This window comes from Bombyx mandarina, chromosome 23 (genome assembly GCF_030267445.1).
Source record: "Bombyx mandarina strain Sakado chromosome 23, ASM3026744v2".
In the NCBI taxonomy this organism is placed as follows: domain Eukaryota; kingdom Metazoa; phylum Arthropoda; class Insecta; order Lepidoptera; family Bombycidae; genus Bombyx; species Bombyx mandarina.
Window position 1 is genome coordinate 14,336,219 of NC_143229.1, and position 22,784 is coordinate 14,359,002.

Below are 22,784 nucleotides of genomic sequence, written 5' to 3' on the forward strand. Positions count from 1 at the left end.
TTTTCGTAACAACGTCTTGTTTAATTAGTCATCAACTGTGTGGTTAAAACAAATGCTCAACCAACGAATATCTGACTAAGATACAATAAAACGTATTGGTATGTAAGACTATACTAAATATAAATACTTTTTAAGACCTCCACAAAATAACAGTTTTCCATTTTTATAAGTACGTATTATATTAATTATACTATTATGCTGAGAATGCCAATTATAACATTTTTAACAGGTTTTTGTATGATTTACAGACTGCTTTTATATAAATGAAATATATATAAAAAAAGACTTTTATTTTGAAACTCTTTTTACATTTAGAAATTACAGCTGACGCTTTATGATACTGAATATACAATACAATATTTCAATACAATACAATACTGGTGGTCGGGCGTCTTCAAGCTCGTACTGCGAGTACCACCACTCGCCTTATTGCTTAGAGGGGTGGACGAGCTCACAGCCCACCTGGTGTTAGGTGGTTACTGGAGCCCATAGACATCTACAACGTAAATGCGACACCCATCTTGAGATATAAGTTCTAAGATCTCAGTATAGTTACAACGGCTGCCCCACCCTTCAAACCGAAACGCATTACTGCTTCACGACAGAAATAGGCAGGGCGGTAGTACTTACCCGCGTGGACTCACAAGAGGTCCTACCACCAGTAATAAACATGAAACAGTAATGGTCCTGTTTGAAGGCTTGGAATTGCTATTATTCGATATAGCTGGGATTTAGACTTCATGTGCCGAAAGTGGATGGCTGCATTCACATTGATGATATCTATGGGCTGCGATAAACATTTATCGTCAGGCGGGCCGTCAACTTCTAACAATTATAACATCTACGCAACAAGAAAAAAGAGAAGGTAAAATAGCTATGATTTTTAAATTATTGTACACGAACGTACCGTGAAGTTAGCAATTAATACAAAATAATATTAAAGTGCTGTAAAAATAATGAAACGAGGCAGCCAAATCCACGAACACTCGCCCCAAGGAGTTGCGCCTCGTACAGCGGACTGCCGAAGCGACTGCCCGGTCCGAACCCTCGACCCGGGACAGAATTAATAGAGGTGACCACCGTCGATCAGTGTAAGACCTAACTTAATCGACACGATTAGTTATGCTACACTCTTCTCTGGAATTTCCAGTGATATAACATTGTAATCCTTATAGTCTTACGATAGGCCTTCAGGACCATCTTGCTCCCAATTAGAAAACTGGTCAAATCCTTAATTTGTATAGAATTATTTGCCCTTATTCCTTTGTCGCTTTGTATTTGCGCTTAAGCTGGTGCAAAAATTTGACCAAGGTGGTCTCGACCCTCAGTAATGAGGAAGCGACGAAGAAGAAGAAGAAGAATTTGTGCTTATTCCTTGGTTATTTGTCTGTCGACACTCTGAGAGACATAAGATAAGGAGGGTAGAGGTAAGGAGTACCACCTTGTATAGGGGACAAGTTGAAAATTTGTTCACCTGTAAACAATAAATTGTTGTTGGAAGACTCATCGAAATAGCGCTAGTATAGGATGTGGAAATGATATGTGTAGAGTTTAAAAAAAATGTAGAGTGCTGGATTGAAGTGAACTGTGGTAGTTTATGGCGCTGTTTTTGAAATATTTCCACTTGCTACTAAGGCGCCACTTTAATTTGCTTCATTTCAGTGAACACTTTTTAATACATTGAGATGGCACTTCTTACTTCTATCCTCCATAACATAAGTTAACGCGCAGAAAGTTCAGAATATAAAAACTAAACAAAAAAGGCACAGATTTCTTATTTTATTCAGAGACACTCGAAGCACCACGGGCCCCTAAAATGTACTGTTGTAACTTCTGTACATAAATAACTATATTCCCCAAAGGTAATGTATAGTAACCGGCAAACATCGTGAGCAAATGACCTTGACTGCGCAGAACCGAATTTTAGATCACTTTGGTGGTGAGGGTGAGGCGCGACGGCAGGGGAAATCGTATCGAGCGCGTTATTGGTAGATCAGTCGAACCTTGCGTCCCGCACCGCGCCTTCGTTCCGCTTGCTCCCAAAAGTACGCTTGCGTACAGTGAAAAATCTATCGTTATTAATCGTTAAGTTATATTTTGTTATAATTGCTTGTTGACTTTGTTGCCATTGCTATTAGTTGAGTGTTTGTTGATTTTTTATAAAAAATACACTATGCCGCGACAAACTGGTGTAGTATTCAAAAGAAAGGATAGAAAAATTGTGTACGACGTATATTGCTTCATTATAAAACAGAGGAAGAATGATATTATGGAAAAAGTAAAACGGACTTCGGAAGCAACAAAAACATCAGTGAGTACTGTTGGGTGCATTATTAACGAAGTTAAAGGCTCTGGCTTGCTCATCGTGCTTGGGACTCCGGGTAAGAAAAGATCAGGGAAGAAGAAAGTTACCGGAATGGATAGTTTCGTTCAATCTGTAATAAAAAGATGTAATCATAATAACTACATAACAAGCAGCGAAACTCCGTACCGTAGAAAGGCTTCGAAAATTTTAAAGAAGATATACATTTTAATGGCTCGGAATGAAGTTTAAGACGAATTATGAAAGAGCTAGGCTTCAGATGGAAAAAAAAAACAGAAAATAATCGGAAGCTGGTAATTGAAAAAAGTAACATTCGATTACTACGAATCGAATATCTTCAAAAAATAATTAATTATAGACAAAAAAGAAGATCGAACCGACCGAGTCGTAATAGTTTACATTATAGGGCTCATCGGTATAGTTACCGATGAGCCCTATGTCGACTTATCACGATGATGGCGACTCGGGTGATGAAAACAGTGATGATGATAATGGTCAAGATTATGATAACGAAAAAAAAATTACAAATACCAGCTTCGCTTCAACTGAACGAAGACCTGGCAACAGCTCTAGTTTTGACTTAATAGAAGGAATATCTATTTTACCCCAAGATTAAATTATTACAATTATTAACCTATATTTTTTGTTGATGTTCTAATAAATATATAAATAAATACATATGTTGATTTTAATAATTTAATTGCATTATGACGCAGAGTAAATAATGTTTTTGCACGTGAGTGTACCATGCGCAAACTTACCCCCACTACGTCAACAAATGCTCAAGAAGTTTGCCGGCTATTATAACACACTATGGAAGTATACATTATCTATCTGTACAAATTAAATGACAAAGATAGGTCGTTAAGCGCATCGCACAAAAATTGACTAATTGTTTTCTTATTTAAGATTAACAAAAAATTGTCATGCACCTACGTCATGCAATCTTCTTGAAGTATGTGCTGGATTATTATTATATGTTATAATTCCTGTAACTACAGCCAGAGCCAGGGCCAGATTTAGAGGTGTGGAGGCCTCGGGGCAACAGAGCAGTGGAGGACGTTCCTGGACGCCATCAAACCAATAAAATGATAATCTCACGACAATAACGACACTAGAATAAGTTTGAAAAGCTTTTGTAGTACAGTGTGCCTTCCCGTTTATGCTTTTTTGGATTTTTTTAGATACTTACATGAGTTCGGTGCAAATAATATACAAACACTACGACTCGTTGCCTATCACTAGTTTTATACCTACATTCACATTCCATTAGCATGAACATCAAATTGGTTGGCTAATAGGCCCGGTGCCAAAGCCCCAATTAAAAAGAAACTTGAAACTTGAACTTAGCTTTGCAAAAATTTGCATAGCTGTCTCTTTCATAATTTTAATTTTGCTTCCCGCCCGCCGGCTTGACGGTTTGCTTTTGGCACGTGCAATTTATTAGTTTTACAAAAAAAGAAAACTTTCAATTTCCAAAACAGTTGAATACTGATGGTGGCAGTGGGATAAATTGTTCCGGTGAGTGTTTTGACGATTTTTGATACACTAATACCATAAAATAACGTTTCGCACGTGTTGTTTTGCTGATGCAGCCAAACAACCATTTGCATCCGCCAAGCGTTTTGTAGCTATGATATGGATTTATGAAAATTATGTTTACGGTTAGTTAAATAACTTTGTGGTGTTTTCCGTCAAGAAACCAGTCAAAAACTTCTTCGGTCATGTTATTGACCGTAGGGCCGCGTCATTTGTTTTTGTTTACCAGCAGATTAACCGTGCGTGATGTCGTCTCCAATTCGTTGTCGCGGTTCATGGAAAATACAAAAACGAGCGTCTGATCCAGACAGATGGCTTGACGAGATGGGCTTCTTTCGTAAACACACCGCTAGGGACTCGAGTTGCCTTTTCAGAGCGGTGTCTGAGAGCGTGTATAACAGCCAGCGATACTTTCACAAGGTTCGACTGGAATGCGTGCGTTTCATGGCTGCTAATAGACACCTCATCGAAGGGGTAGGACGCTCTTCAGTTGTTTTGTATCATACTTTCATATTCCCCAAAGAAACTTTATTAATATTTGTTATAGTCGTTGAATTGCCCATTTGAGACTTATTTGAAAGAGATGTCGAACCCGTCGGAGTCTGGAGGTCTCATTGAGATCTCGGCCATGAGCCACTTGTATAGGTAAGAACTGTTTTGTGGTTTCTTTGGCTATATATTTTAAACTACCCACTACAACAATTTTTATTGCAAATTCCAGACGCGACTTTGTAATATTTGAGGATAATAAAGGTCCACAAATAAAAATAACTAATGGCTACAATAAAACAATTTATTTGTATTACTCAACTGAAATGAAACATTTTGATGTGATTTATACCAAAGATTTCATTAACAATTCTTCATTTTGTCAATGTAAGTTTTATTTCCATAGCTATCTTGTTTAGAATTTAATTATAATACTTTTGCTTCAATAAACTTAAACAACAGAAACAAATATATTTAAAATGTACATTAATATAACAGTAAATTGAAACGACTTGATGAACTTCCAGCATTAGTATATGAAATTCTATATAGTGGTGTATACCAGCTGCAAGATCTAGCTTATGCAGTCGACAAAATGCTCCATGACAAAACCCCGATGAACCACATTGAGTATTTCATGTCGGAGAATGTAGAACGCAGACGTAAGCAAAAAGAGAGGGCTAAAATTTATATTGAAGCCGATGTCGATGAGAAAGATAATAACAACAACACTCTCTCATTAAAATGCAAGCATCATACAAAGGATGCAGAACAAGCAGGTTTATTAAAGGATTCACTAAGCATATTTGTTTTTAATCGAAGTCTCATACAGTTGGAGAATGTTTGCCTAAACTGTTTGAACATAAATAGTGCTAAAGATCTCTTTGATAATGGAATAACACCCTTTCCTTACAAAGTTGCCAAGGCATTAGATCCTGATATCTATAGGAATATTGAGTTTGATGTTTGGAGCGAGATGAGAAGAGGTACCTTAATATTTCATATAATATTGTATATATACTAATCAATCTATTTTTTTTTTAATCCAAATCGCAATTAGAGTTTTCACTATCTTGAAAATCTTTTGGATAATAATTTACAATTCATATTTTTGACAACAGTTTGAGAATAATGCTTATTACATAATTAAACATTGCCACAAAAGAAAGCTAATCTCAAATTTAAATGAATAATAATATTTAATATAAAATAAATAAATAAACACAACCTTATTTTGCTCTACCTCAAATTTTATAACATGGATTCCAGAGTTACGTTATGGTCCTAGATATTCTGATGGAACAACTCTACAAGTTGGAGTTAAGTGTTTATGTAAATTGGAATCCGAACAGCCTGTTCCCTTCCACTGTCACATCCAAGAAATGAGACCTGATGGTGGCCCGTGCCTTGTCTTCATTGAAGAATTGGGGGAAAAAAGACTAGTAAATTATGAGCAACTAGAGCCCCTGCCTTTGGAGCAAGTTAGACCATGGGCTCCTCCATACAGATATTGCCGGGCCAACTCTCAATTGATGAACATAAGCCAAATGTTGCAGCAAATAGGTCTGAATTGAAGTATTTTATAACCCAACAGTATTTTTATATAATATGGATGCATTATGAGCAGATTATATTATATTTAATGGAACTTCTACATCTTTTGTTAAATAATAATAAGCATTGTTTGAGATTAGCTGTAGGAAAAGTTTTATTTTGATTGAATCTCAAAACACCAGATTTGCCAATAATAAATATAGGAATTAAAACTACTTTTACAGTTAAATATCACGTTTTACTGTCTGCTTACCACAACCTCACTTCCAAATCCTTGTAATTACAGACTGGTCAAGATGAATGTAATAAAAACTAATTAATGAATTTAATTAGATTTAACTATAAAAGTAGACTTCATTACATTTGAGTTGCTGTTGACTTTTACAATATTAAAAACCAAAAATTAAATAACTTAAATGCAATGTGGAAAAGTGTTTTAAATTATAAATGGTTAATATAGTCCAATGACAATTCAGGCAACATGAAACGAAAAAATGGCATCGGTAAGCCAAGGAAGTCTAAAGATGATGTCAAAAGCCCTGATAAAGGTTCCAAATCTCCCAAAACCTGGACTGTGACAGAGGAAACGGACATTACTGAGTATCTGAAAACAAGCCATACTCCATATATGGATTATTACAGTTTTCAACCTATACCTGTTAGTTTTAGAGATTTTAAGGTAAAAGTTTATAAGCATTTCACTCTTAATATTGCAAAGTTATGAAAGAACAAAATATACTTCTCAACCTAATGTGTTACAGCTAGCTGTGTTGTAGTTTGTGTTATTGCCTAGCATAGGAGTGAAATTTTTCTTCATTAACTTCTTATATAAAAAAAAGAACTGATATTATATAAATAGATAATACTTTACCAAATAGAATCACAGACCTGCTGTCTGCCTTTACCTCACAGTCCTGCAAATAGAACATTGATTGATGTTTTCCACAATTCTCTTTAGAAGACACTCTTACATTAACTCTTAATTTTATTGAGTTTGCTTACAAAGATCTCTTCACAATCATGGTTGTTTGTGATTTTTTTTTTCAATTTGAATTCATAAATAGTAGAAGGCTAATATAATTTGAAACTAAGTATTCCATAGATTCTGGCCAGTTCAGATCCAATTGCTTGTCAGAGACTCTGTGGTGGTACTGGGACCCTTATATTGAGCAATAATAAAAAAGAACAAACTTTATGAGCTCTAATCTAGAACTTGGTTGGTTATTGTGGAAATTGGATACAAGAACATGTACACACTCTGAATACCAAATACTTTAACGGATACTGATTCTGAACAAATCCAGTGGTGCAGTTATCAAGGCCACTAACCATCAGACAACCCCAATGAGGCATCATCAAAATCAATATCGATTGATCAAAAGCAACATGAACGGAAAACATTATTGGTTATAATTAAATATTTATAAATAATAAACGTTCAAGAGGTTTGAAATTTCGCAAACACATTATCTAACGCGAAGGTTGTTTTTTCGGTCACCTCAGGTCGTTGACCCTGCGCTAGCTAATTCTAAATTGTGTTCATTGCGTGCAATGCGAAAAGCGTTATATTATTATCGTCCTAGAAACTGATTATTACCCTACCTCCCTTTTTGGTCCTCACTAGTGGTCGGAACCAAAGAGTTCCCACGTTTAAACACAAGTTTAAGCTAATGCAAGGTAGTATTTTATCGCTTCACTTCATACGCTAATTACGAATAATTCATATTATATTCTATACAAGTTTAAGAATAATGTTCTGATGTGTTAATGCTTGTAAACATTACTTTTTCATACAACCATATCGTAGCTATATATAAATAGAGGTATTTTTAGTATAGTTTTAGTGTTGGTTGATAATAATTAATAGCAGAGTTTTAATTATTCTTTAAGCTCTTTGTTTATCAAATTTTTGTAATAATTTCATGAAACATGATTCGTTTTGAGCAAAGTTTTTTCAACTTTACTGGAGATTTATAAAAAAAAACATGCAAAAAGGAAATCATTCATTTCCATATTTAAAGTTGCCTTTTATTTAAAGAACTCCATCAAAACTAGTATACACGTCTGCTCAGCGTGAATGACTAGAAATTTGATAAAGTTTTGCTTAAAACATCCAGCGACATTATTTCTCTATTTTATGTCAACTTATTTTGGAATACAACTTAATATGTTATAGTTAATGTCCCAAGAAACTCTGAAATTAATTTTTAGTCAAATCAGTGTTAGTATTTAATTTTAATCTAGCAATAATTTAAGTAGTAATGGTACATTGAAGCACATTACAAGTTATAAAAATATTTTGTTTGCGTGAAAACGATTTGAAAACGAGTATAGATGTATATGTTGTTAGGACTTAAATAAGGATATATTATAGCGCCGTTCATTTGATAAAATGTCACGTCGATTTCTTCTCTCGTTTCGTCTTGTCGCGTTCTGCTTCTAAAACACGTTTCAATACATCCCTAAAACTCATTTTTAACTGCCGCGACCACTGTTGTAGAAGAGCGATGATGTAGGGTTGCGCAAACAATTTTTTTTTAATTTATTGCTTAGATGGTTGGACGAGGTCACAGCCCATCTAGTGTTAAGTGGTTACTGGAGCCCATAGACATCTACAACGTAAATGCGCCACCCACTTTGAGATATAAGTTCTAAGGTCTCAGTATAGTTACAACGGCTTCCTCACCGTTCCAACTGAAACGCATTACTGCTTCACGGCAGAAATAGGAAGGACGGTACCTATCCATGACGTTCTACCACCAGAGAATTTCAAAAGAGATTTGATAATAAACTCAATATCCGATTCCAAAAAAAATCTGTACTCGAAAGAATTTATTTAAAGTAAAAATGTAATGTGCTCTAATGTTTCTTTAGTAAATATATTTATTAGTTCAACTAATGGCGGTATTTAAGGATTTTTCGTTTTATAAATAGTCTAATTAGGGAACATCGTTATCTAAAAGAGCACAATTAACTGATGGGAGTATATGAGTGAAATAGTTTCATGCGGTGCTTCCAGTATGTCTGTGTCCCTTGGACGATTGAACTTTTAACGTTTTCAATCATCGTTTATTGATTTAATTTGGTTGTCGGTGCTTGAGAGCCATGAGTGATATTTCAGTGAATTATCAAGAGTCTGTAATCATGACTGAGGTAGGTTGTTTAATTTGGTATTTTGTAACTGGCGTGAGTTTTCTTTCTAGCACCGGACTAATTTGGGCTATCGATAATTATATTGATTTTATTGTAACAAATACTAGGTCATATGTAAGGACCTAATATACGGTTTGATGTTCACTCTTAATAGTAGAAACTGTTAAAGAATGCCTACACTTAGCTATTGAAAAAAAACGCTGTAGCCTCTACGTTCTGTTGGTCTTGGGTCTAAAAAGTAATTTTATATCATTTTACTATATATTATTATGTTAATACATGTAGTGATAAGGAAGTATAAATAGTTTAAAGTAACATTTCAACAGTAATTACCCGTAAGCAGGGCGCACTGTGTTAGGGAATCGTTTTACCACAACTTGAATAGGAAACAGTGTCAATTTGCTAAGCAAAAAGAATATTTCTTGAATCCGCAATCAGAAGGTACCTCAGGTACTGCGCGTCTTACGAGGGCGTTGACCCCGCGTGTCGTCTGACTTAATTGTGATACATTGCGTGCACTACCGCGTGTTCGTTTTCCGGAACGCTTCCCTAGCACCACTCCTGAAATCAATTAACAATTATTAGTTATAATTATATTCTAACACAAGTAACTGTAGAAAAGTTTTTCAGTAGTTTGGTTTGTGCTGATTGCGTTGTTGATGAATGATTAATGTTTTTATTTTATTTTACAGGTCGAAGTACAAGCATATCCGCTAATGGTGGACTGCAGGCCGGGAGCGGGCGCTCCGCCTCACGAGCTCCCGCACCCTGCTCCGAACGGTGCTCCTCCTGACAATCACCACAACCAGGTCTGTAGCGGACTGATTGTAATGATTTATTTATTTTATTACTAGCTTAGTCCCGCGATGTAACCCGCGGGTATTGTCGTGCCGCCGGTGACGCCGCGGGGCGAAGCTAGTCTAAAAAAAGTAGCCTAAGTTATAATAACCGGCAAACTTCTTGAGCATTTGTTGACGTAGTGGGGGTAAGTTTGCGCATGGTACACTCACGTGCAAAAACATTACTTACTCTGCGTCATAATGCTATTAAATTATTAAAATCAACATATGTATTTATTTATATATTTATTAGAACATCAACAAAACATATAGGTTAATAATTGTAATAATTTAATCTTGGGGTAAAATAGATATTCCTTCTATTAAGTCAAAACTAGAGCTGTTGCCAGGTCTTGGTTCAGTTGAAGCGAAGCTGGTATTTGTAATTTTTTTTTCGTTATCATAATCTTGACCATCATCATCATCACCCGAGTCGCTATCATCGTGATGAGTCGACATAGGACTCATCGGCGTAGTTTACAACTCGGTCGATTCGGTCTTCTTTTTTGTCTATAATTAATTATTTTTTGAAGATATTCGATTCGTAGTAATCGAATGTTACTTTTTTCATTTACCAGCTTCCGATTATTTTCTGTTCTTTTTTTCCATCTGAAGCCTAGCTCTTTCATAATCCGTCGTAAGCTTCATTCCGAGCCATTAAAATTTATATCTTCTTTAAATTTTTCGAAGCCTTTCTACGGTACGGAGTTTCGCTGCTTGTTATGTAGTTATTATGATTACATCTTTTTATTACAGATTGAACGAAACTATCCATTCCGGTAACTTTCTTCTTCCCTGATCTTTTCTTACCCGGAGTCCGAAACACGGCGAGCAAGCCAGAGCCTTTAGCTTCGTTAATAATGCACCTAACAGTACTCACTGATGTTTTTGTTGCTTCCGAAGTCTGTTTTAATTTTTCCATATCATTCTTCCCCTGTTTTATAAAGAAGCAATATACGTCGTACACAAATTTTCTACCCTTTCTTTTAAGTACTACACCAGTTTGTCACGGCATAGTGTATGTTTTATAAAAAATCAACAAACACTCAACAAATAGCAATGGCAACAAAGTCCACAAGCAATTATAACAAATAACTTAACGATTAATAACGATAGACTTTTCACTGTACGCAAGCGTACTTTTGGGAGCAAGCGGAATGAGGGCGCGGTGCGGGACGCAAGGTTCGACTGATCTACCAATAACGCGCTCGATACGATTTCCCCTGCCGTCGCGCCTCACCCTCACCACCAAAGTGATCTAAAATTCGGTTCTGCGCAGTCAAGGTCATTTGCTCAAGAAGTTTGCCGATTACTATACTTCTTATATTACTTCAGCTACCTATCAGTGAAAATGCAGTTAAAATCGGTCCAGCCGTTCCAGAGATTAGCCGGAACAAATAGACAACAAACAAACACCAAATTTTAAAAATATGTTATTTTGGTATTTGTACTGTGTATAAATACTTATGCATTTAGTAAAATTGATTATTTTATTATTACAAACAGACACTCCAATTTTATTTATTTGTATAGCTTCGTAATTATTTATTAAAAAGTAATTTTGTCCAGATAGATTTTTGTTTTAAAAATGAACCATAGCTATAACAAGTCTAAATAATTTTCCTGAAAAACGCATTTTTACATTTGTTGTCCATTAATCCTAACTTAAAATTGATATTTTATTATTATAGCAACAACAGCCACCGCAGCAACCACAGCAGCAGGCAGGGGGCAGCGGGGACATGGGAACTCACAACGTCAGCTCTCCGGCCATCAGAGTGTCCACACCTGCTACCAATACTACTGCTCTTGCTACTTATGCGGGTTAGTGATTTGTTTGTTTTATGTTAATTTAAGGTTGGAACTACTTTTTGTAAAAATTAATAATATACAGATTTGTAGTTTTCATTTATATTTCACTAGCTTCGCTTCGGAAACATTAAGTTTTATTATTGATAGGCGAAGCCCGCCATGTTGCGCGGGGTATGACAATAACTGCGGGTGACGCCGCGGGGTGAAGCTAGTCTAAAAAAAGTAGCCTAAGTTACTCCTTATATCATCAGCTACCTATTAGTGAAAGTCTCATCAAAATCGGTCCAGCCGTTCCAGAGATTAGCCGGAGTAAACAGACAGACAACAATTATAAAAAATGTTATTTTAGTGTATCGTATATACCGTATATACTGTGGTGTACCGTATATATATTCATATGCATGAAGTAAAAAGCTGTTATTTCAATATTACAAACAGACACTCCAATTTTATTTATATGTATAGATTATATTCATTTATATTTCAATTGTATTGTTTAATGTCCACCTCACTTTTGAAGCTGGAATGGCTCGAACGTCAGTTGACGTGCAGTAAAGGTGTCATAACAACAATATTGTTTGAAGGGGCGACATGAGCAGTGAGTGCTATAGGGTTGTGTGTGTGCAGGCGGCATGGGCACGGGCGGGTACGGCATGTGCGCGCCCTACATGTGCGGCGTGAAGCCCGTCATGTGGTCCCCAGCGCCCCCCGCCGCCGCCGCGCCCCTTGCGCCCCCCGGACCTCTCGCCCCCCTGGCGCCTCCGCCGCCGCCCCTCAATCCGCACGTCTACAAGAGCGTGCAGCCCAACGGATCTGATTTACCTATGAACGGTTAGTCCCACATTTACAACACAACCGCGAAACAAGTCTAACATCTTTGCCATTTCCTGCAGACGCAGTACAACAATAATTGTGTAGTTTTAAATTAATTCATTTAATTACTTCCTTATACGCTTAAGAAACTTGTCAGTTACTTACTATGAAAACAACTTGATGTAACCTATTAGCTTTGTAAACTTATGTGATGTTTATAAAAACAAATGTAGGTAGAGAATAGGGTTAAAATTATGAGAAACTAGCTGTAATCGCCCGTTTCGCTGGGCATTTAAAATTAACTTTATTATTTATTGCCATTATTATTAGGGAGTCCAACACTCATATAAATATTAGCCTATCCATTAAGTACATGTATTTTCTACATAGATACAAGTTTCAAGTCAATCGGATGCATGGTTCAGTAGTTATAATGGAACATCCGTAAAAACCACTGTAGATTTATATATTAGTATAGATAAGAAATTAAGTTTTTCGGAACATGAGTACCTTGGAAGAAATAAAATGTTTTTCACTCCACCAGACATCCCGACGTTGCGTTACTACTACAACCTGGGCGTGGAGTGCATGTGGGCCGCCTACGGGCCGCCGCCCCCGCCGCCGCCGCGCCACTACTCGCCGCGGGACCTCGCCCACGTAAGTACACTGTGCGGCGCTCTTACTGACAAAACCCGCCGTGTTACATTACTGCCGAGGGTCACATGCGCAAATATAATATTCTATATTTGAATACAGGATATGCAGCAAATGTCGATGCACGACCGGGGAATGAACCACAACGCTGACCAGAACCACAAGCACAAGGGCGGCCAGGGCAACGAAAAGCCCCCCATGAACAACCAGGGCAAGGGGAACGGACAGAGACCACTGCTCGGCCCGAGGTGAGACATAAAATAAGAGTAATTAAAAATTATCTTCATTTTGATCGTATTAGTGACTCGCAAAACCTCGGAGAATATTAATTATTTTAATAACAACATTACAACAGGTATCATCTAAATTCATCTCTCACGTGCATGATAATGTAACCTATTTGAGGAAACTTCTTGTAAATTGTGTTGAAGGTAAAAATATAAGCAGATTTACCATATGTACCTGCAGAATCCGATACACAAAGACTTTAATAAATCAAGTTTAGCTAAAATAATAACGTAAATTTGACAGACTGGCTTTTCTAATGACTTTCATATAATTCTACAAAAAGTTTACGCTACAATCCATCAAAATTATGGATGGGGCGTCCTTCAGTAGCAAGCTATAAGTCACTGTGATGTATCCTGTGATTCTGTCTGTACAATTCACACACATATGTTTGATCAAGTTCTGGTAGGCCACTGACTCTTCTTGATTAGATTTTGGTGCTTCTAAGAATATTTAGGATTAATAACAGAGAGTATTTTCTGAATACTAAAAATAGGTATTAGATTACTATTATGTAATAACATGAAACTAACAAAACGCATACTGTGTGAAACATGCAATATAAGTAATATTGCTGATTATTTAAAAAAAGACTTCGCAATGCAATAGTCAGTTGACCCCCGGGACCCACGTCAAGCGCCCAGGCTGTGAATGGGTGTGATCGTATATGAAAAGTGTTATTTAATACAACAGATTCAAGCGCGGCGGTAACAATCACGATGGTAATCAGAACTCTAACCATCAGAACAAGGGCCACAACAACAATATGGGCAAGGGACCCAACAATCGGTGAGTTCATTTGTATATATTGGTGAGGCAATGAGGCACTACTAACCAGTGCTTCTACAAGAGTCAATCTGTAAAACATATTACTAAATTTTATATTAATGATGTTCACAAGTGTTAGTAAATTATCGTTGTTTACCGAGAAAATTATTGAGCATGATTAATTAATTATAATAAATTGATCTTGGACTTCCGACTACCACGTTGAAAAATAGAGAAGGATAAATTTTGGATTGTTATTTGTAAAGTCAACTGGAATCGAACTATAACAACGAAGAATAAAAGTTAATCCATCTAGTCTTAAATGATACCGTCTTATGTCACTATTTTTTAAAGATAAAAGAAAATCTTTCGCTAATTTGGATGTCATTGTTTACCTTTTTAAAACAAACTATGTATTTTTTTAACATTATACTGTATCTCTAGATATATTTAACCACATAGAAAAATAATCATACACCTATATTAGACTACGCTACGAATAATTTGACAATGTTATTCGAGGTTTTGTGGAGTCGTAGTAGTACATAGTAGTTGGAGTCTCGTTCATTGCTCATTATACAATTGAATCTCATCATTCGAGTAATAAGTAAGGTAAATTTAATAAGTTCTCGAGACTGATTGTGAGAGTATACAAACCTGTTCTTTGATAAAAACAATACTATCATAATAAAAATTTGACCAAAAATCTCGTATTACAACTGAAAGACCTTCCAAGTAGATTGAAGTGTTTGTAACTCTAAGGTCATGCCAAGTACATCAGGGTGTCGAAAATTCTAAGGTCATGCCAAGTATATTGGGGTGTCCATAATTCCAAGGTCATCCCAAGTACACTGGGGTGTCTATAATGCTATCCAATATTTCTGTAAATTAATTTTTTAGATACATATTGTTCCCGACGCAAATTTTACTTATTTATTTCTAAAGCAATTGTTTCCGTTTGTTTCAGGCGCAATTCTCAAGCCGAAGTCCGCGGTCCGACCTACAGCGAGGAGTGCGGCTCGCCCCTCCCCTACTCCGCGCTGCCCCTCCCCTACCCCGCCCCGGCTCTCTACCCGCTGCACTACTACCCCGTCGAACATGATCCCGGTAAATCAAAGTTATTATATATTAATTGTAAAACATACTGAACAAGAAGACGAGCCCACTGAGCTTCTCGCCAGACCTTCTCAGTGAATCGCGATTCCGATCCGGTAGTGTGAAACCATACCACCAATTATAATTTTATATTTAATTAAAGAGCTATCATAACGATATTATTATTAGTACATACGATAATAGCGGAGCACTCAGCATATGTCTGCTCTGAACTCAACCAAACAAAAGCACTCGCGAGTACCGTCGATTATTCTCGCCGCACCCTCGAAAGAAATGCACGGCTGTAAGAAATTGCTTTAGGAAGCGAAGTGCCCTTACTCATGTTGCGTTCGTTGCGTATTGTACTAGACAGGTTTCATAACAAGTTTATTTTAAAATTCCAGCCATGATGGGAATGATGGGAGTCGGCTACATGGGCTACGAGGAAACGGTGGAGTACTCGGGGATGCCGTACTACCAGCCGCCCTACCCGCACCCGCCGCCGCCCCCCCACATGGAGCACAAGTAGGCGCCCCCCCCTCCCTACTAGCTGCTCCACATCAACAGCTACTGTCTAGCGAAGAATAAAGTGCTGTTAGTTTTTTTAAAGAAGTTACAACATTTTCCGATTTGCTTAGTGGGAGTTATTTAACGTTCTCGATAGCGTTAAAGTTAACTCATATTTGTATGGAGCTGGAAAATTTGTCTACGTTTGTCACTAGGGGCGCTGTTTCAATTCCATAACAATTTGACTTAACTTTTACGCTATCGAGAACGTTAAAAAACTCGCACTAAGCACACTGGTAATCACGCTATTGTTATTTACGAACAAACACCCGTTTAAAATCACTCAGTAGTTTAATATTTCATAAATATAAACATTATAATTATAATAATATAGGAACCTCGCCATCCTTATAAAACATTGAACGGTTGACATCATATGAAATTACTAGTTTGGAAGTACTTTTAGTCAGTTGCCTCAACGAGTCGCGGGCCTCGCGTGCCTGGTGATGTCCAGGACCACACACTCACTGATACTGTATTTAAACATTCTCATTTTTAAATTAAAATCGAGTTCAATCTCTGTAAAATCTTTATTTGTCCGTGTCGAGAATAACATTTAGAATACGCAACATAAAAAATGAGTAATATTCATTTAGTTTGGAATTCAAAGTGTCGGCGCACATTGCGTAGCTTCAGAGGTGACGCACCTAGGCCGTGGTCCCGGGACAGCACTGTGGCACGACACTGATGAGCTGCTGCCCCGAAGCCCGCGCCTGTCTTTATCAGTGTCATTAACATAAGACCGTACAGCAAAACTGTACTCTGTCTAACGCAGACTGTGAGATAATTACCAAGAATAATATATTAGTTTTGAGAAAACGCATCACGGGGTCCCGACCTGATGGCGATAGTCAACCGATGAGTCAAACCATTCAGTTTTGCTGATTTCTTTTCTAGTTTTTGAACGCGAATGTGTTTTGTGTCGGCGCGGGTAACGCTTGCTTTTATTTTTGGTAAATTGTCAACATTGCGGAGTCACTTGTGTCATAACTTGAAGTTTTGAATTTAAAAGAAAAAAAAAAGAAAAATGTTATCAAAAACAAAACAAAAAAAACGTACTATGCAAAAAAGAATTTAATAATTTCCTAAGGTTTAAATTTAATTTTTAAGATTCCAAAAATACGTAATAGTATTATAAAAAAAAAAAAACAATAAAAAAAGATTGAAACTGTTTACAGTTATTATATAAGAGATTTAAAATGAAAAATCCGAAGTAGGTCGTCGTCGTCCCAGGAGACAGCCGGCTTCACATAATGCAGCCAATAAAATGTGTGCGACAAAGTGAATGAAATATCGGTGTAGGTTTGTCATCTTGGAAATGAGCGTCGATTTAAGACAATCTGGCTCTCAACGTAGCGATCTTCGCGTTAGAAAACCGGCGGTCCCTATTTTAAACTGTAGGGTGCGTCCAGTGGCGTGGCGGTCTTAACTCACTCCGGAGCGCAATACCTTTTTAGCGTAATATTTTCCAGAAAGCAAAATTAAAATTATCCAACATTTTTTGTTTTGTGTATCATTTGGCACCCCTTTGTGAGTACCGCCCCCCCTTTGTCCCCCCTTGACCCCCCTCGCTACGCCGCTGAATGCGTCCAACTTCGGAAATTGGGTTTTCGAGACGATTGGAGTCGATATCGAGACTAGCGGTGCACGCGGACGAGCCGCGCGTAAAAATGAAGTCATGTTTTTAAATTTAAAATAAGTCAATTAATTACCTTTAGTGATTAGGTTTTTGTAATTATTTTTTTTTTTTAATATTCGCGCGGGCGTTGAGTTCGTCAATTTTGACAATTAGGATATTTCTAAATTGTTATTAAATTACGAAAGGTTTAGAGTGTTTGACAATATTTCGATTACAGAACCTAGTCCAGTAAGGTTCAGTCGGGCCACTAGGGACAGACTGATCGAAAAACAAATTAACATTTGAATTTATGAACATGAGTATCCTTGAACAAGTCCGCGCCGGGACCGCGCCGTGCAGCATTTGATGCGTTTTTGAAAATCATTTTTCGCGCGGCTCTATCTCTCTCTCTCTCTTTCTCTCTTTCTCATATAATTATATAGTAATTTGATGTCTAAATGTAACGGTTTGTTGTAGTCGTGTTTGTAAATTTTTATACGTAATAAGTATGTACTTAGGTTTAATTGATGTGAAATATAATATCGGCCACGGAATTCGACTGACCCTTCAATTCTTCGCAGTTCAAAAGACAGAATCTCTTTTATTAACCCGTTTACGGTTTTCGGTCTGAGATTGCGACATCCGATGTAATTAACGTAAACGGTCGTCAATTAAATCGATTAATTAATGTAGTGCCAAATATTTACTACTGTAAAGCTGCTTTCAGACTACGCTATAGCGTATACTTAGCCAATAATATATAGTACAGTACAGTGTGAACGTGTCCGTCCATAACAATGTATGGTGCCCGATATCGTTGTGCTATGAGCTATATACTATATGCATAGCGTAGTCTGAAAGCGACTTTATGGACTTGCATACTCTCTCAGCGCAGATTATTTTTAAAGCCATAAAGTGGGTTGGACGTTATCGTGCCGTAACGTCACTCATACATTATTATGTCGTCAAAGCGAGATTAGCATCAACATATCCCGTGGCGTTGTCTGATGTTTGATGATCGGATGATCACGATACCTTTGAAAGGTTTTAGATTCTCTCTGAACACGACACGAGCGACCTCCGCCGGTCCCCCGGGCACCAGGCTGCCCCCACCCCTACCCCCGCTCGTATGTCAACACAGAAATGTGATTCAATAAACACCAAGGGTGTACTGGACGGTCGGATCTACGAATTTAAATTAATTATTATTCTTCGACTGTCAAAATGTCAAATGTCATGTTGTTGTCAAAATTACGAGATAAATCCCCGTTTCTTTTTGGTTGTTGTTTTTAATTTGTTTACTCTTATGGTTTTCGTGGCCGAAAAGTATGAAGCACGCGTGATTTGACGTTTGCCGGTAACGAGGAGTGGAATTCTACTAAAAGTGACTGTTAAGTTGATTTGACCTATTTATGTGTCGTTAAGTGTAGGTACGTTTTAGTCAAAAGTTCGTTGACTGAACAGTTTGAACATGATTCTTTTGCTTCTGATTGTTTATGAACAGTAAATTGACATTAATAATAACATATTTGAAACGCATTTTCGTTATTCCTCAAAGCAGAATTGCTCTAAAGCTCTAAATTTTTTAAGTATTTGTTTGGACGTCTATCTATACACGTTCAAGTTAAAACAAGTAATTTTACGCATACCTTAACTGTCACTTTCAGTATTATGTTTAAGGAGTTTGACTGATGAATTTGCTTAGCACAATATGAAGGATTCCAATAAAGTTATATTTCGAAATTTTCACACACACACGGTCCCCCGCGCACTGCGCACCTTCTGTGATCATTAAACGACTGATATTAGATCTAAAATTTTATATACTTTGTGCCCGAGGGTCGCCTGTACAGGCTTGGTAAATTGTTACCCTTCGAATGACATGTTTTTTTGTTATTGCCCTCACCAGACATCTCTCTTCAACAGCATTTTCAAACATTTATTACAATTACGACTATATCAACTGACGATTAGAAATTCTTGAATATAAATTCTCAAAATTATCCTCGGCCATCGGTATTGTCACTGTTCGTAACATCGGTAGCCGTTGACGATAAGTTGGCGTGAGCAGCGCGACCCTCGGGCGCGGGGCGTCAGATGTTGTATGTTTTCGAAAACGGTTTTTGTCCGTCGTCCCCCGGTGTTCATTGGTGCTGCAAAATTGTCGGGTTGACAGGGTCCATGATGATATTTTTGTAACGAAGCGTCGGCTTTTATACACGAGCGAACTATTTGTACTTTGTTTCTCTTAGCATTCCTTTTAATTCTAGGTACTAATGTAAATTTTTAAGATGATCAAGCAAATATTATTATGTAGGCGTTATTTTGTAGTGTCGACGTAACGACTGTTGCGGGAGTCGACTTTTAGCTTTTACACCGAAGCTACATGGAGGTAACTTAATTCTCTCAATGTGGCAATAGGCTTCTTTGGCGATGCCACAGACACGCTGCTAAGTAGTACGCAAAAGATCTCAAGCCTGGCTGTCACAATAATTGAATCTCTCGTTAAAAAATCTGCCATAGATGCATTTATAATACGAAACACTAAGCTCTATCATTATTTTAATTTTGATCTCAAAAACTTGGCTTGTTGGTGCTTCTTGATTTCGTTTTGAGATCATAACGCGCAACGTTTATACTCATGTATCTTAAGTCTGGTTGTGCAGAAAGTTTGAAAAGTAATTTTTTTTTCGTGTGGCAACTTTCTTGTGTTGCAAGAATGATATTTTCGTTTCCGGTTGTGATTTTATTGGAATTTAATATCTAATTCATTAAATTTCGTAAGTCGATAATTAATCTTGAGGTCCACTTTTCACACAAATACTGTAGTTATCACGTATATACATAAATATTATTGTAAAGTATTGAGCACTCTCGTATTCATTGTATTTGACTGTTTGTACAGGATGTTTAAAATATCAAAAAAAAAATACAAAAAAATATTGTACACTATTATTAATAAGTATGTGTGATGTCTTCGTCTGTAGAAAAAAGTGTATTTTTTTTCAGTATTAGTTTTTAAAAAATCACCTAGTAGTTCATAGATTAATTTTATTTGTTAATTATTTTTTTACGTACCATAGTCTAAAATGAATACTGTCAGCTGCAAAAATGATTGTCATTTTGTTTGTCACGGTAACAGTGTTGCCATGTCAGTTTGTAGTACAGCAGTAGTTTGTTATACATGTTAAGAAACCGCCTTTGGTTGTGTCAATTTTTTTTTTCAAAATTTTGTCAAATAAAGTTTAACTGATTTTTTTCAATTTCTGTTTTATTTAAGGATCGCATTTTCACCCACTCTCAAACTCTGCACTTTCAGTATTTCTCAATGCCCCATTAAACAAATTACACAAATACAGCTGATCATAAGACTCAAAGAGTGACCTGGAGATGTCACAATGTCCTTGTGCAATCGTATCGAAATTAGGACACCTTCCTCGATGAACAGTCGTCGCTTTTTTGAGTAGCGACATGGCAGAATCATAATTTTTCAATTTCAAGTTTTTGCCACCTGCCTACAGACCCTAAAAGCAGTCTAACCTTAACCCTCAATTGATACCACTTTTTCATCATTCAATGTAAGTAATTTAGAGCATATTTTATTTAAACCTAGTGATCAGTTCATTCACATAATTTTAATTTTATTTGTTTGATAGATATTTTGTATGGACAATTGACACCACATTCACTTTTCACTGAACTTCATATGTGATGAAAACATGTAAATGTATTATTGTATAGCAGCTGTCCACGCGGATGCCTCGCTCACTCAAGTAGGAGAGAGACGATGTCGAACGCTGCCGAACGCAGAGGCCGATTGTGCCTCTTTGTCGCTCGTCGCGCGCTCTCGCTTGCACTTCAAGCCTTAAATGGAACGACTCAGAGCGAGGTAACGCCGCATGAGTCATGTTTTTTCGTGCGTGCAGCCGGCTCCGTCGAATTATGAGACGTTGTCACGTCAAAAGTTAAATTAGTTTTTTTTCATAACATATTTGCTTAATCAAAATATCCACCATTATTATCTATAAGAAGGTCATTTATGCCTTTGCGATAGAATTCTGATAATCTAGATTCTACAAACTGTGTGAAAGCATTTTACTGCCTCTTGGGAAGAAAACTTTATATTACATAGAAAATTGTCCAAATCACGAAACCAATGGTGGTCCGTTGGAGCAAGGTCTGACGAATACGGAGGGCGACGAATGGTTTCTAATTGCAGTTCCTGTAGAGTTAAAACGGTTTCTATTTCTATATGAGGTCAACAAGGTAACACACGCTTCTTTCTGCAGATCAGTCAAATCATGAGATACCCAGTTTTCATATTTTTTTATTTTATTGATTTGACACAAAAAAAATATTGCTTAGATGGGTGGACGAGCTCACAGCCCACCTGGTGTTAAGTGGTTACTGGAGCCCATAGACATCTACAACGTAAATGCGCCACCCACCTTGAGATATAAGTTCTAAGGTCTCAAATATAGTTATAACGGCTGCCCCACCCTTCAAACCAAAACGCATTACTTCTTCACGGCAGAAATAGGCAGGGTGATGGTACCTACCCGCGCGGACTCACAAGAGGTCCTTCCACCAGTAAAAAAATGAGTCATTAATGTTGGTAAGGTACCTAACGTTTAACCATGCCGCTAATTCCTGCAGCGTTAGTTCTGCGTCGGAACTCGTATTCAAGAATCACTCGAATTTTCGAATTATCTGTCTTTCTTGTCTAAGCTGAATAAAAGAGAAAACAACTGAAAGTCGATAATCGAATGTTGCACATTTTATAAAAGAAGAACCTCATGGGTACCATTTGAAAAAAGTTTCACTCAAAAATCTCAAACCATGAAGGTTCTAATGTCAATTCGAAGTACATACAAAATAGCATAAAACCTTTGATAAAACGGCAATTTCATACTTTAACTCCTATCATAAATATTAAGTGCATTATCTATGCTTAATATTTAAGACTAGCGGCCCGCTCCGGCTCCGCTCGGGCTCAGTGAATTTAGGTTTTTTTTATTTTTTATTATGTGTTCGTCGTTTGTTCGTTAATGTTCGAAAAATTGTTTGTTCGTCTTTTATTTATTTATAATTAATTAAACAAATGATCACCCTTAAGTTGGCTTCTCTTACTAGATTTCTTTATTTTTATCGCTCAGATAAATTAATTTTGATCAATTATCGTTTGTTCGACGACTATTGGTGATTGTTCGATCATAAAAACAATTAAATTCCCAATTATTAATTATTTGCAAACCATCACCTCACGCCTACA

The 22,784-nt window shown here is 36.8% G+C and overlaps 1 protein-coding gene across 1 annotated transcript; it reads left to right on the forward strand.

Moving 5' to 3' along the window:
• Positions 1 to 3,646: 3,646 nt before the first annotated feature.
• On the forward strand, positions 3,647 to 20,775 carry otu (ovarian tumor protein). Its single transcript, XM_089737581.1, has 15 exons — positions 3,647 to 3,844; positions 4,095 to 4,336; positions 4,410 to 4,507; positions 4,584 to 4,738; positions 4,879 to 5,337; positions 5,621 to 5,914; positions 6,382 to 6,584; positions 9,751 to 9,867; positions 11,589 to 11,721; positions 12,337 to 12,540; positions 13,067 to 13,179; positions 13,279 to 13,424; positions 14,158 to 14,253; positions 15,200 to 15,339; positions 15,732 to 20,775. The coding sequence occupies exons 2-15, from the start codon at positions 4,109 to 4,111 to the stop codon at positions 15,854 to 15,856; spliced, it is 2,511 nt and encodes an 836-aa protein (XP_089593707.1). The 5' UTR covers positions 3,647 to 3,844; positions 4,095 to 4,108; the 3' UTR covers positions 15,857 to 20,775.
• The last annotated feature ends 2,009 nt before the right edge of the window (positions 20,776 to 22,784 follow it).

Coding starts and splice junctions, on each gene's coding strand:
- otu (XM_089737581.1), top strand. CDS start 4,109: ATGTCGTCTCCAATTCGTTGTCGCGGTTCATGGAAAATACAAAAACGA. Junction 4,739..4,878: donor CAATTCTTCATTTTGTCAAT/GTAAGTTTTATT, acceptor ATGAACTTCCAG/CATTAGTATATGAAATTCTA. Junction 13,425..14,157: donor AGACCACTGCTCGGCCCGAG/GTGAGACATAAA, acceptor TTAATACAACAG/ATTCAAGCGCGGCGGTAACA.